Source organism: Dromiciops gliroides, chromosome 6 (assembly GCF_019393635.1).
Source record: "Dromiciops gliroides isolate mDroGli1 chromosome 6, mDroGli1.pri, whole genome shotgun sequence".
NCBI lineage: Eukaryota > Metazoa > Chordata > Mammalia > Microbiotheria > Microbiotheriidae > Dromiciops > Dromiciops gliroides.
This window is the reverse complement of record NC_057866.1, coordinates 165,463,372-165,477,568: the sequence shown is the minus strand read 5'-3', so window position 1 is coordinate 165,477,568 and position 14,197 is coordinate 165,463,372. Positions and strand designations below refer to the sequence as shown.

Below are 14,197 nucleotides of genomic sequence, written 5' to 3'. Positions count from 1 at the left end.
AATATTCAGTACTCTAGGCCAGAGTTGTCTAACCCATCACCTACAAAACTCAACTGTCTTTTTTGTTCAGTTTCAGTCATGTCCCACTTTTTGTGACCCTATTTGGGGTTCTCTTTAAAAGATAATGGAGTAGTTTACCATTTCCTTCTTCAGCTCATTTAATACATGAGGAAGCTGAGGCAAAACAGGGTTAAATGACTTATCCAGAGCCACTTAACTAGTAAGTGTCTGAGGCCCAATTTGAACTCAGGAAGATTAGTTTTCCTGATTTCAGGACTGACACTCTATCCACTGTGCCACCTAGCTGTCCCAACTATCTTTAGATACATTCAAATGTGTTATCTTTTTTTTTTTTTTTGGTGGGGCAATGAGGGTTAAGTGACTTGCCCAGGGTCACATGGCTAGCAAGTGTCTGAGGCTGGATTTGAACTAAAGTCCTCCTAAATCCAGGACCGGTGCTTTAATCCACTGCATCACTTAGCTGCCCTCAAATATATTATCTTGTAAGGGGAAGCTAGGTGGTGGATTGGATAGAGCACTGGCCCTGAAGTTGGGAGGACCTAAGTTCAAATGTTACCTCAGACACTTACTAGCTGTGTGACCTTGGGTAAATCACTTAACCCCAATTGCATTAAACATTTGGGGCCATCTCCAGTCATCCTAATGTATATCTTGCCACTGGACCCAGATTTCTCTGGAGGAGAAAGTGAGGTTGGTGACCTTGCATAGCCCTCTCTCACTTAAGTCCACTTCAGTGCAAGTCATGACATCACTTCCCGATGTCATGGTCCTCTTCGAGAATGAAGGACAAACAACAAGAAGTATTGTCTACAAAAGTACTTAAGAGATGGATTAAATTGAATACTAGGTAATTGCTCTTTGAGTGATTCACATCTTTTTCTCTAGGCTATTGCATTACCTCCAATAGCCAAATGGCCATACCAGAATGGATTTACCTTTCATACCTGGCTGAGAATGGACCCTGTAAATAACATCAATGTGGATAAGGATAAACCTTATTTGTATTGGTATGTATTTTTAATTAGGCCAGGGTTCTTCATTCATTTTGGAAATGTATCAAAGATATTATAAAAACTTATTTTCTCCTATAGTTTCAGAACAAACAAAGGACTTGGCTATTCTGCTCACTTTGTTGGAGGTTGTTTGATTATAACTGCAATAAAATCCAAAGGAAAAGGGTTCCAGCACTGTGTGAAATTTGATTTCAAGCCACAGAAGGTATCCAGTAAATTATTTTAGTATTTTGTGATTATGGCAGCATATCTGTTTTGTCCTATTTTTTGTAAGTAATTATGTTGCTAGCATAAATAATGGTTTTGAACTTATAAGACAAAGTGAGTAGTATCTGTATTTCTGCTGAGAGAAAACTAAGTTAAATTGCAAGAATTAATTACTAAGCTTTTGCTTTTGAAAATACAAAACAATAATTTACACTTGTGAAAAAACCTTTGCCCACTGAAAAAAATACTGGTGGAAGTTACAGTAATAATGGAATTATAAAAGTATACTTATCAGTATGGCTTTAAATTTGAAAAACTACCTCTTGTGGCAGTTTTGCTTCATCTGTTTAAAATTTAAAAACACATTTCAGGTTTTGTAGAGCATGTAGGACATTTAGCTTCTTCCTGTCAAAAAATGGGAAACTTTTCTTGCTGACAGTTAAAAACCAACCTTATAATAGGTGCCAAGTGAATTTTCAGCATATAAATATTTTAAGTTGAGACATCATCTTAAATACAATACTATTACCCTTTGTTTTGACTTGTAACAGTGCATCAATATTTGTATAGTATCAGCAAATAGCATTGTTATTAAAACTAGCAATTTTGTCTAAGGCGTTGTTGCCATTCTATTATTTACTCACAGCTAAATCAAGTTGCTTTTCTAAACCTTTTCATATAGAACCTTTTAATTTGAAAGCCCGCTGGATCTTGTTTAATTTCAGATGAAGATACAGTTACGTCAGTGAACTGTTTGTACTTGTCTGCTTGTCATAGAATTTAGACCTTGAAGGAAACTTAGAGATCAGTTTCTCTAAACTACTCATTTCAGTTTTCAAGCTCTGGGACATACTGGTAATGCTACATAGCTGTGGTTTGAACCTAACTCTTCTGATGACCAATCTAGGGCCTTTTGTACTACACCATGTTGGTTATCTTTTTATTCTCTCCAAATACATTCACTAGGTGGCCATGAGTTGGTATTATGTAAACATAATTATGAACAAAACTTAGGATTTCTTAGTGATTTCTATTTCTGTTTATTCAGTGGTACATGGTAACAATTGTGCATATTTATAACCGTTGGAAAAACAGTGAGCTTCGGTGTTACGTGAATGGAGAACTGGCTTCATATGGAGAAATAACGTGGTTCGTCAATACTAGTGATGTGAGTAGTTTAAAAAATTTAAAAGTAGTAATAGAAAAGTTTAAAGTAGAACTATGAACCCTTATAAGATCATTCTTCTGATAGAATAACATGAACAGTTTAAAATCTTATATATTATTTTTTTCAGGGTGATTTAAAAAATTATTACCTTAGTTGATGTTATTTTTTAATTGATAATGGAGAAGGGTGTCAGTGAGTAGAATAAGTTGTCAGAAAGCTAAATGTTAATGTGGTAACCTTTTGTGGTTATTATATGCTTTTAGAGAATGAAGTACCTTATTTATCAACTTACCAAATGACAACAGTTCCTAGATCCATAATACTAAAGTATTTATCTGTCCAGGCTTATTTTCAGGTTGACCTAAGGATCTCCCCCCCCCCCCCCCCTTTTTTTCTTTTTCTATTCTGGACCTTTTTTTTGGTGAGGCAATTGGGATTAAGTGACTTGTCAAGGGTCTGAGGACATATTTGAACTCAGGTCCTCCTGAATCCAGGGCCGGTGCTCTATCCACTGCGCCACCTAGCTGCCCCTATTCTGGACACTTTTGACAGACTGGCAAAGCCAGTGGACCATTTTTTCAGAATAATGTTTTTAAATGCATAAAATACAATACATAGGCTAAACAAAGAAAACCATTTATATTGAAATAAAGATGTAAGTTTTTTCCATCCAAATTTATGGACCCGCTGAAAACTGTACACTGATTTCTATTTAAGAACTCCAAGTTTAATCAGATATTACATAAGCAGGATGAAGGAAAACAGAAAGAGAAATCATCAGTAATTCACAGTTAAAGGTCTAATATTTTTAGTTGAGTTGCTTTTGTATACTAGATATGCTTTTAGATCCTATTTATGTTTTCTAATTTGGAATCTAGTTTGAGATAGTCCATAGTGGCTTCATGAAACTAATTAGAATGCAAGGTCATTTTATGGTTATCAAGGAAAGGCAGCATCTGCTCTGGTAAAAGTGAAAAGACAAATCATTGGCAATGCACATTTATTTATTTTGTGGAAAATTTTTTTTATGTGAATACATTTAGTTTTCTGTTTATGGTGGCAACTTTGGGTTGCAGTAACTAACAGGTTAGCTTCCCTATCATGTTACAGATCAGTAGTCACCTGGCTGTTACTCTCACACAACCTTATTTAAGGGAGGCCTAATGTCTGTTGGTAGCAGATGAATGTAGGAATCAGGAAGGATCACAGATAGAGAGCTAGAAAGAACCTTAGAAGTCCATCAGTCTCCACACCCCTCATTTAAAAGATTAGGAAATTGATGTTGGGAGAGATGACATGGGATGCCCTAGGCCATTTTGGGGGGTATCTTTGCATAGTGAGGAATAGAATTCTAAGTCTTTGCTCTTTCCACTGTATCATGCTGCCCCTTTATTCTACTTTGGTTTCTTCTTCTGGGTGGCAGTATTTAGGAAGGACAGTGATAAATTTCATAGTGTCCCATATAGTGTGGCCAGCATGGTAAGGGGATCATGCTATGTATACATGGCTTTGTTAAAGGAATTGGGTATCTTCAGTCTGGAAAAGACAAGATTAAGTATGGATAATGATAAATATTTTCAGTTATTTGAAGGATTGTCACACAGTCCTTCACACAATCCTGTCACATGAAGGGGGATTAGATTTGTCTTGCTTGACCCCCAGAGGGTAGAAGTGGGAGCAGTTCATAGAAATTCTTTAAAAAAAAAATGTAAGCTCAATATCTGAATAAGCATTCTCAAAATTAGACCCACTCATTTGTGGAACTGGCTGCCTTCGGAAGGTAACGGGATCTTTCTCTGAGACTTCAAGCAAAGTCTGGATGCTCAGGAGCTGTGCTTCAGAGAGGTTGCTGTTTGAGGGACACATTGGGCTAAATGGCCCTTGAGCTTTTATATTCTGTTATTTATTAAAGACGATGTGAGTCTGTAGTAATAAGAGAAAGAGGTAAACTACATTTATTGCATCTACTTGTGTGAAATTTAGCATGGCTAATGCCTGAAACAAATTCTAATAATAACCAATTAATAAAAACTATTTATTAAGTGACTGACAACCGTCTGGCCCTGTAGTAGACACCATAGATACTCTCCCTCTCCCAAAACAAAACAAAACAAAACAAAATCTCAGCCCCTGATTTCCAGCATCTTCCTATTAGCCTTACCAGTAAACATAACTTTTCACTTTCATTATGATTAATTTAAACTTCTGTTGTGTTTTTTCCACAGACATTTGACAAGTGCTTCTTAGGGTCTTCGGAAACGGCAGATGCCAATAGAGTGTTTTGTGGGCAAATGACTGCTGTTTATCTTTTCAGTGAAGCTCTCAATGCTGCTCAAATTTTTGCTGTTTATCAACTAGGGTTGGGATACAAGGTACTTTGATATTTCAGACTAATCAGTCTAACTAATTTGAGCATTAAAATGGTTTGTTTTGAAAATGTGAATGTTTTAGACTTTGAATAACTTCAATGATGGTTTTGAGTAGTCTAGGTTGGGATAAAATACTACTTGGGAAGTAATGAGTTAATATTGGAGTCACTTAACCCCAGTTGCCTCACTAAATAAAAAAAATACACATGGGAATTATTGTCAATATTGGCTTGGCCAAATAGAGGATCAACAATATCTGAAAATGGAAATAAGCATTGCTTTTTGCCTTGCTCTTTGGCATCCATTTTGCATGTTTTCTACCATGGAAAACTGTTAGATATGACAGTGTAAATGGAAAATTTAGAATTTTGATAGGAGGGTCTGGGAGCAGCTATGATCACCCCTCAGCTTCCTACTTGAATTAATCCAAATTTAATTTTATCTTAAGGCTAGACTTAGGGCTAGACTTGTATATTTCCTCATTAACAAAGAAGCCTTAAAAAAAACCTGGTCTGTATTAAACCCTTTTCCTACACACAACAGGAAAAAAAAGCACTTTACAGCTAACTCTTTATATGGTAGTTAAATTGTTACTTCAAAATTCTGCAGTGTCTCCTAACAGGGGTAGGAGGGGAAAGGAACAAACATTCATTAAGCACCTACTATTGCATTTGATTCTCACAGCTCTGTGAGGTAGATGTTATTATGATCCTCATTTTATAGTTGAGGAAACTGAGGCAGACAGGAGTGTAACACAGCTAATAAATATCTGAGATGGGATTTGAACTCTGATCTTCCTGACTCCAGGTTTAATGCTGTATCTGCTATGTTGCTTAACTGCCTTCTTTATGGGAGGGGCTGTTGATGCTGGTGCTTCTCTATTGAATAGAAGATCCAGAATCCCTTCCTCTAAACTCTGACCTAACTAAACATGTCATGGATTTTAAAATTCATTTAAGATAAGAATAAGTATGCTTCACTATTCTGTGTTGATTTGTGGTATTCTTTTCTTGGGGGGGGGGGAGCAGGGCAATGAGGGTTAAGTTACTTGCCCAGGGTCACACAGCTAGTAAGCGTCAAGTGTCTGAGGTTGCCTTTGAACTCAGGTCCTCCTGAATCCAGAGCCAGTGCTTTATCCACTGTGCTACCTAGCTCCCCCCCAACCCCCAAATATTTTTTATAGAATTTTTCAGGACTGGACCTGACCTAGGACAGCCCCCTGTTAGTTTAGGTTTGATATTGGAACCAAAATGAGATGCTTATAGATCTTTCCATATATAATAAAAGGAGAGTTGTTTAGCCTTGGTGAAAAAAGGATATTACAAAGGAAAACAGTTTAGTTGATTGAGTTAATTAATTAATTTATTTACAGAGCGATGAGGGTTAAGTGACTTGCTCAGGGTCACACAGCTAGTAAGTGTCAAGTGTCTGAGGCCAGATTTGAACTCAGGTTCTCCTGAATCCAGGGCCAGTACTTTACCCACTGCGCCACCTAGCTGCCCAGTTGATTGAGTTAAAAGAAGCTCCTTTGCCTGACTTGCCTGGACCTCCCTGTGGCCATTTTGTACACAGGTCACCAGGAAGAGATGTAAACAGTGTGAGTCTTTAGTTCTTTGATCCAATCAAATCTTTTTTTGGTTTTAGTTGAGTTAAGCTTTTTATTTAATTTTTCCAAAAAAAAAAAAATTTAGTCAAACAGACCAAAGCCCACGTCGTCATCATCAGACTCCTTGGATTCTTCTTTTTTTGCTTCCTCTTTCTTCTTCTCCTCAGCTGGGGCAGCTGTGCTAGCAGGGGCAGCACCACCAGCTGCTGGGGCAGGTCCACCAACTCCTACAGTGCAGATGAGACTTGCAATGTTTACATTGTTTAGGGCCTTTGCAAATAATTCAGGCCAGAATGGTTCAACATTTACAGCTGCTGCTTTAATGAGGGCATTAATTTTATCCTCTGTGACCGTAACCTCATTGTCATGAAGGATGAGAGCAGAGTAGATGCAAGCGAGCTTGGAGACAGCCATTTTTGAGGAGATGAATGAGGAGAGACTTGTTGATAGTGGTGCTAATCACCAGCTGAAGTGAGGGTTTACCCCAATGCAGCCTTAGCTTCTGAAGAAGAACCAAGCACCTTACAGACAACTGAAGAGAAAGGATCCAATCAAATCTTGGGGGGTTTTTTGGATTTTTTTTGCATGGCAATGAGGGTTAAGTGACTTGCATCATATAGCTAGTAAGTGTCAAGTGTCTGAGGTCACCTTTGAACTCAGTTTCTCCTGAATCCAGGGCTGGTGCTTTATCCATGGCGCCACCTAGCTGCCCTCGATCCAATCAAATCTTAAGGATAGTTTTAATACCTTTTAAGGAAAAACTAGCCTGACTTGAATGTTAGGCTATTTCATGTTAGGGATTCGGAGATTGTTCCCACCACACAATATGTAGGATTTCTAACTGATTATACCGAATTTCTAACTGAATAACAGAATTGGAAGAAAAATCTGAATCCAATGAGGTCAATCCTAATTCCCTAGTTATTTAGCTTAAAACAATTTCTTTTACCATTGCCTTTGTTTCTGGATAAATTTATCTCTTGTATTCTTGTATAGAGATATATTCCTTAGTATGTTTATAAGAGGTTATTGAAATTGTAAACATCTATTCAGATTATCATATTAAAGTAGCAATTTTTAACAAACTGCTTTAGGGATCACTAATTGTGAAGATTGAAATGTTAGAAGATCTTAGTTGAAGAAATATGGTAATGGTAATAATTTCTGAGAATTTAATAAATCTAGGTCAAATGATGGTTTTTAAATTTAATATGTCTATATAAATATTTATATTCCTGTTTATCTTGACCGAGTAAATTTTTTTTTTGAACACATAAAAGTACAAAGGCAGTGCTTATGTATCTTGCCATTTTTTTTTTTTTTTTAGTGAGGCAATTGGGGTTAAGTGACTTGCCCAGGGTCACACAGCTAGTTAAGTGTTAAGTGTCTGAGGCCGGACTTGAACTCAGGTACTCCTGATTCCAGGGCCAGTGCTCTATCCACTGCGCCATCTAGCTGCCCCTTGCCATTTCTTTTTAAGGTGTGCATATAGATCTGGGTTAAGAATTACATTTCATTTTCAAGTCATTTAAAATAAAAATTAAGCTATATGTTTTTGAAATACATTTTCTTAGCTCCTACATAGTTTTTCTTTCTCTTAGAAATCACTACTAGTTCAAGGATACTGAGAAATAACCTAAGAAGTAAGAATTGTTTCCTTTTTGAATAACTCAGAATAGCATTTTCTTTTTTGGCGGGGCAATGAGGGTTAAGTGACTTTCCTAGGGTCGCACAACTAGTAAGTGTCAAGTGTCATATTTGAACTCTGGTCCTCCTGAATCCAGGTTGCTTTATCCACTGTGCCACCCTTCAGAAAAGCATTTTTAAGGAAATGATATTAATGGTTAAAAAAACTAGCTTTATTTTATCTTAACTTTTTTAAGTATAAAACACTATAGAATTATGACACAGGGAATAAAAAATGTTACTTTTTGGTGTTTTGAGTAGCTATAGTTAAAAGACTTTCAAAAATTGTTGCGTGGTTTGTTTTTTGTTAATTTTTGGAATATTTACATTTTATATTATACAGAGTTTGTTTTATGGTGCTTAAACATGAAATCTTTTGTACCCTTTGTTTAGTGTTACTGATTTGCATTGCATTATTTCTCTAAAATATAGAATTAGTATTATTGCAGATTTTTGTTTCTATGAGTGGCTAGCAGAGTGTTCTGTAAATAATTGGTTGTTGAGTTAAATTCAGTCATTTAATTTCAAAAAAAATTTTTTTTGTGTGGGGCAGTGAGGGTTAAGTGACTTGCCCAGGGTCACACAGCTAGTAATTGTCAAGTGTTTAAGGCCGGATTTGAACTTAGGTCCTCCTGAATCCAGGGCCAGTGCTTTATCCACTGTGACACCTAGCTGCCCCCAAATTCAGTCATTTTAGAAATCATTACTATAGAACAGCCAGAAAAGACTGTCTGTATTGTTAGAAAACTTTATCAGTTATTCATTTCCTTAAAAATTTAATTCTGTTGGCTTATTATTGACTCATGCTTTATAACATACCATCTTAAAGTTTCTTCAATATTATTTTTTAGGGTACTTTTAAATTCAAAGCAGAAAGTGACCTTTTCCTTGCTGAACATCACAAACTTTTGCTTTATGATGGCAAACTTTCCAGTGCTATTGCATTCACGTACAATCCACGGGCTACTGATGCTCAACTCTGTCTTGAATCATCACCCAAGGATAACCCTTCTATATTTGTTCATTCACCTCATGCTCTTATGCTCCAGGTACGATGTACTTTTCAGAATTTTTTTAATAGTCAAATGTTAAGATAATATCATGTAATTATATTATTGTAGTTTAGTCATTCAGTCCATGTCTAATTCTTTGAAACCTCATGTATCGTACTGTTCATGGGGGTTTTCTTGGCAAAAATACTGTAGTGGTTTATCATTTTTCAGGAGGTTATGTGACTTGCTCAGGGTCACCCAGCTAGTAAGTGTCTGAGGCCAGATTTGAACTCAGGTCTTCTAGACTCTTGGCCCAGCACTCTATCTGCTGAGCTACCTAGTTAGTTGCCCCTAATATTTATATTTATATTCATTTATTTATGTAGCTATTTTATATATAACTGGTTTTAGTAACAACTAAATTTAATATCTTTTTTTTTTTTTTGGTGGGGCAATGGGGGTTAAGTGACTTGTCCAGGGTCACACAGCTGGTAAGTGTCAAGTGTCTGAGGTTGGATTTGAACTCAGGTACTCCTGAATCCAGGGCCGGTGCTTTATCCACTGTACTATCTACCACCCCCTATATTTAATATATCTTAAGGCATTTCGTCATTCTAATTGTGCTTTCATTTTATGTAATAAAAGTTATTGGTTTATTATTTTGTGTGCTTTTTGCTTTATCAGGATGTGAAGGCAGTTTTGACACATCTAACCAAAGTGCCTATGCATTCAATTGGAGGAGTGCAGGTGCTTTTTCCTCTCTTGCCCAGCTCGACTACAGACAGTATTCATCTGACCAGGTTGACACATCTGTTTGGTGAGTATTCTTTTTTTTTCTCTCCTGGCAATGGGGGTTAAGTGACTTGCCCAAGGTCACACAGCTAGTACGTGTCAAGTGTCTGAGGCTGGATTTGAACTCAGGTGTACTCTGAATCCAGGGCCGGTGCTCATCCACCCTGTGCCACCTAGCCACCCCCTGGTGAGTATTCTTAATGTATTTTTTCAAATATAAATTAAACATTAAGATTAAAAAATTAAATACTTTTCCTTTTAAAGAATTCCTTTAAGAATTAATGCTTTTCCTTTTTTTCATCTGAGCTGGAATAATTTTCCTTTCTTTGCTTTTTAAATGAAACCACAGCAACCTAATAGAACATTATAGTAGAATATCTATAGAATAAAACTTGACGATATTTTAAAAGTAAAATTTTAAATATAACAAAAAATTACTCTTTTCATACTACAATGAAAAAAAAGGCATAACCTTTGTAAAAATAGACATAATCAAGGAAAGCAAATTTTTGGCCATGTCTCCAAAATATCTCATCCTTTACTCTGAGTCTGTCACCTTTCTGTCAGGAGGTGAGTAGTATGCTTTGTCATTGGTCCTTTGGAATATGGTTGATCTTTGTGGTGATCAGAATTCTTTCAATGTTGTAGTAACATTATTCTTTTTTATTTTTAAATTTTATTTATTTATTTATTTTTGGTGAGGCAATTGGGGTTAAGTGACTTGCCCAGGGTCACACAGCTAGTAAGTGTTACGTGTCTGAGGTCGGATTTGAACTCAGGTCCTCCTGAATCCAGGGCCAGTGCTCTATCCACTGCACCACCTAGCTGCCCTACGTTATTTATGTTGTTTTTTTAAAAATTATTTTCAGTTCCAAATTCTCTCCCTCTGTGCACTTCTTCCCCACCAACTGGCAAGAAGGCAAGAAATACAATCATCATTGTACATATGAAGTAATGCAAAACATATTTCCATATTAACTTTGTGGGAAAAAAAAAAGCAAGAAAAATAAAGTGAAGAAAAAAATATCACTCAGAGTTCATCAGTTCTCTCTCCAGAAGTGGATAGCATTTTTTATCATGAGCCTTTTGGGATTATTGTACGTCACTGTATTGATTAGAACATCTAAGTCTTTCACAATTGATCATCCTTACAATATCATTGTTACTGTGTACAGTGTCCTTCTAGTTCTGCTCTATTCATTTTGCATAATTTCATATAATTATTTCCAGGTTTTTCTGAAACAATCCTCTTTGTTATTTCTTACAACACAGTAGTATTCCATCACAATCATATACCTCAACTTATTTAGCCATCCTCCAATTGATGGGGTATCCCCCCAGTTTCTAATTTTTTACCATCACAAAAATAGCTGCTATGAATATTTTTTACATATGGGTTCCTTATCTTTTTCTTTGATCTCTTTGGGTTATAGATCTAATAATGTTATTGCTGGATTATTAAGAGTTTTATAACTCTTTGGGCATATTTCCACATTATTTTCCAGAATGTTTGTATCAGTTCACAATTCCATCAACAATGCATTTGTGTCCATGTTTTTCCATAATCCCCTCCAGTGTTTGTCATTTTCCTTTTCTGTCATGTAGCCAATTGATGGGTATGAGGTTATTTTATTTTGGCATTTCTTAATTATTAGTGATTTAGAGTATTTTGATAGCCTTGATTCTTTGGAAAGCTGCCTGTTCATATCCTTTGACCATTTAATTAATTTGGGAATATTTCTTATAATTGGGTCATTTCCATATAAATATTTGAGAATAAGGCCATCCTCAGAGAAACTTGCTGTAAATATTTTCTCAGTTTCTTGCTTTCCTTCTCATTTTTGTTGCATTGGTTTTATTGTTGCAAAAACTATAATTTCACGTAATCAAAATTTTCCATTTTACCTCCTCTGATTCTCTCTGTCTCTTGTTTGTTCTTGATCTCTTCCCTTATTCTTATATATGACAGGTAATTTGTTCCAGGCTCCCTTAATTTGCTTATGATATTTCCATTATACCTATTTTGAATTTTCTTGCTATACATTGTGAGATGTTAGTCTATGCCTATTTTCTGCCAGAGTGCTTTCCAGTTTTCCCAGAGATTTTTTTGTCAGATAGTGAGTCCTTGGCCCCCAGTAGCTTGAATCTGGGTTTATCACGGATTAGGTTATAGTGGTCATTTCTTCCTTCCTTCCTTCCTTCCTTCCTTCCTTCCTTCCTTCCTTCCTTCCTTCCTTCCTTCCTTCCTTCCTTCCTTCCTTCCTTCCTTCCTTCCTTCCTTCCGTCCTTCCGTCCGTCCTTCCTTCCGTCCTTCCGTCCGTCCTTCCTTCCGTCCTTCCGTCCGTCCTTCCTTCCGTCCTTCTTTCCTTCCGTCCTTCCTTCCGTCCTTCCGTCCTTCCTTGGCAATTAGAGTTAAGTGACTTGCCCAGAGTCAACAGCTAGTAAGTGGTGAGTGTGTGAGGCCGGATTTGAACTCAGGTACTCCTGAATCCAGGGCCAGTGCTTTATCTACTGTGCCACCTAGCTGCCCCTGGTCATTTCTTTCTTTTTTTTTTTAAGGGCAATGAGGGTTAAGTGACTTGCCCAGGGTCACACAGCTAGTAAGTGTTGAGTGTGTGAGGCTGGATTTGAACTCAGGTACTCCTGAATCCAGGGTCGGTGCTTTATCCACTGTGCTACTTTGCTGTCCTGGTCATTTATTTCTATATGTAGTATACATAATTTTTTCCTTGATCAGTTGTTGTGTCTTATTCAGTACCCTATTATATTGATGATTACAAATTTGTAGTGTAATTTTAGATCTGCTACTGGTAGGCTGCCTTCTTTCACTTTTTTTCATTGATTCCCTTGATATTCTTTACTTTTTTCCAGATGAATTTTGTTACTATCTTTCTATAAAATAATTTTTAGTTGTTTGATTGGTATGATACTAAATAAAAAAACCTAACAGGTAGTATTGTCATTTTTATTATGTTCACTCAACCTATCCATAAGCAATGAATATTTCTCCAATTGCTTTAGATATCTTTATTTGCGTGAAGTGTTTTGTAATTGTGTTCATATAGTTCCTGTGTGTGTCTTGGCAGGTAAACTTCTAAGTATTTTATACTCTCTGCAGTTATTTTAAATGGAATTTTTCTTCCTCCTGGGTTTTGTTGGTAATTGATAGAAATGCTAACAATAGCATTCTTAAGTATTTATAGAAAAAATGGAAAAAGTCCCTTTTTACATGTAAAACAGTTAAGGTAACTGTAAAATTAAAATTGATCATTAGATGATAGTAGGAGTATAATCATTTCTGTATTTGAAAGTTTAACTTTGGTTCACACTCTTATAATACACTTTTGATTTTAGGTGAGTTACGACAATGGTAGAGCTACTCATAACATTTTATACTACAGGATTATGTCTTAATTTTCTTTTCTGCAGAGTACCTATTATAGCATTTTTCATGTTAAAAGTGTTCAGTAATTATTTAGTTACTACTACTTATTAGTACTTGAATGAATTAAATTTAACTTGTGGATGTAATGATTACATAATGATCCTGACATTAAAACATGGTTGTATAATAATAGATTTGAACTAATTTAGTTTGGACTAAAGATGTAGAATGTATCAGTGTATCAGACTCCTATCTTGTATTAATTATACTTATTTCACTTTATGTTTTCATCCCCTCACTTTTAGTTAGTCATTGATTCTTGGGGACTGTCCAACATTGGTAGACAGAGGTCACTGCATTGAACTTGTATTTCAGAAATGGCTGCTAAATATCAATTAAGTTTTTGAACTCTGGCCTGGCAAGTATACTTAGGAGCTATATGATTTTGAAAGATACCTGATGCTTAAATGTGCCAGATGATTGTTCTCTTAAACAACTAAGGTTTTTCTTTATAAATGTTGGCTTTGATAAGATTTAGATGAAAAATAGGGCAGGTAAATCATAGTATTACAAATATTTGGAGATAGATTCCTAGAGGAGGTAGAATTTCAGGAGATACTTGAAGTACTTGGTTCACCAGTGAAGAGGTTCTTGTCATTGGGAACAGCCTGGGAGAGGGAATATGTAGAAGTGGGAGAATTAAACTAAACAATAACAGTAATGAATTAAAGGTTTTACCTGTGTGCAGTATATATAATATGTAAAGTTGAAGTAAGACAGAAAACAAAATGTGTGTTGCTCTAAGAACCAAGTACTTTTCTTTTTTTACTTCAGAAGTTTATTTCTTTTGGAGTGCAAACCTATGTATGAAACTCCTGGTGTGGAGTTCCCCTCTGGCCGATGCAGCTTAGCTTTTCTGTAATGTGGTTTTAGTTAGAGGTTAAATGCTTTACCTAGA

General features: G+C 36.0%; 2 protein-coding genes across 2 annotated transcripts in view; one reads left to right on the top strand and one right to left on the bottom strand.

Annotated features, from left to right (window-relative positions):
* Positions 1–14,197, top strand: part of LRBA (LPS responsive beige-like anchor protein) — a 762,673-nt gene that overhangs the window by 88,178 nt on the left and 660,298 nt on the right. The window contains 7 exon segments of the mRNA XM_043969784.1: positions 907–1,028; positions 1,113–1,239; positions 2,290–2,409; positions 4,635–4,781; positions 8,922–9,119; positions 9,747–9,822; positions 9,825–9,879. Coding sequence (XP_043825719.1) covers positions 907–1,028; positions 1,113–1,239; positions 2,290–2,409; positions 4,635–4,781; positions 8,922–9,119; positions 9,747–9,822; positions 9,825–9,879 — 845 coding nt within the window.
* On the bottom strand, positions 6,466–6,798 carry LOC122730896 (60S acidic ribosomal protein P1-like). Its single transcript, XM_043970450.1, has one exon. It carries the CDS (start codon positions 6,796–6,798, stop codon positions 6,466–6,468), a length of 333 nt encoding a protein of 110 aa, XP_043826385.1.

Bases quoted from the DNA above. Each gene is read 5' to 3' on its own strand.
- LOC122730896 (XM_043970450.1), bottom strand. From the start codon at position 6,798: ATGGCTGTCTCCAAGCTCGCTTGCATCTACTCTGCTCTCATCCTTCAT.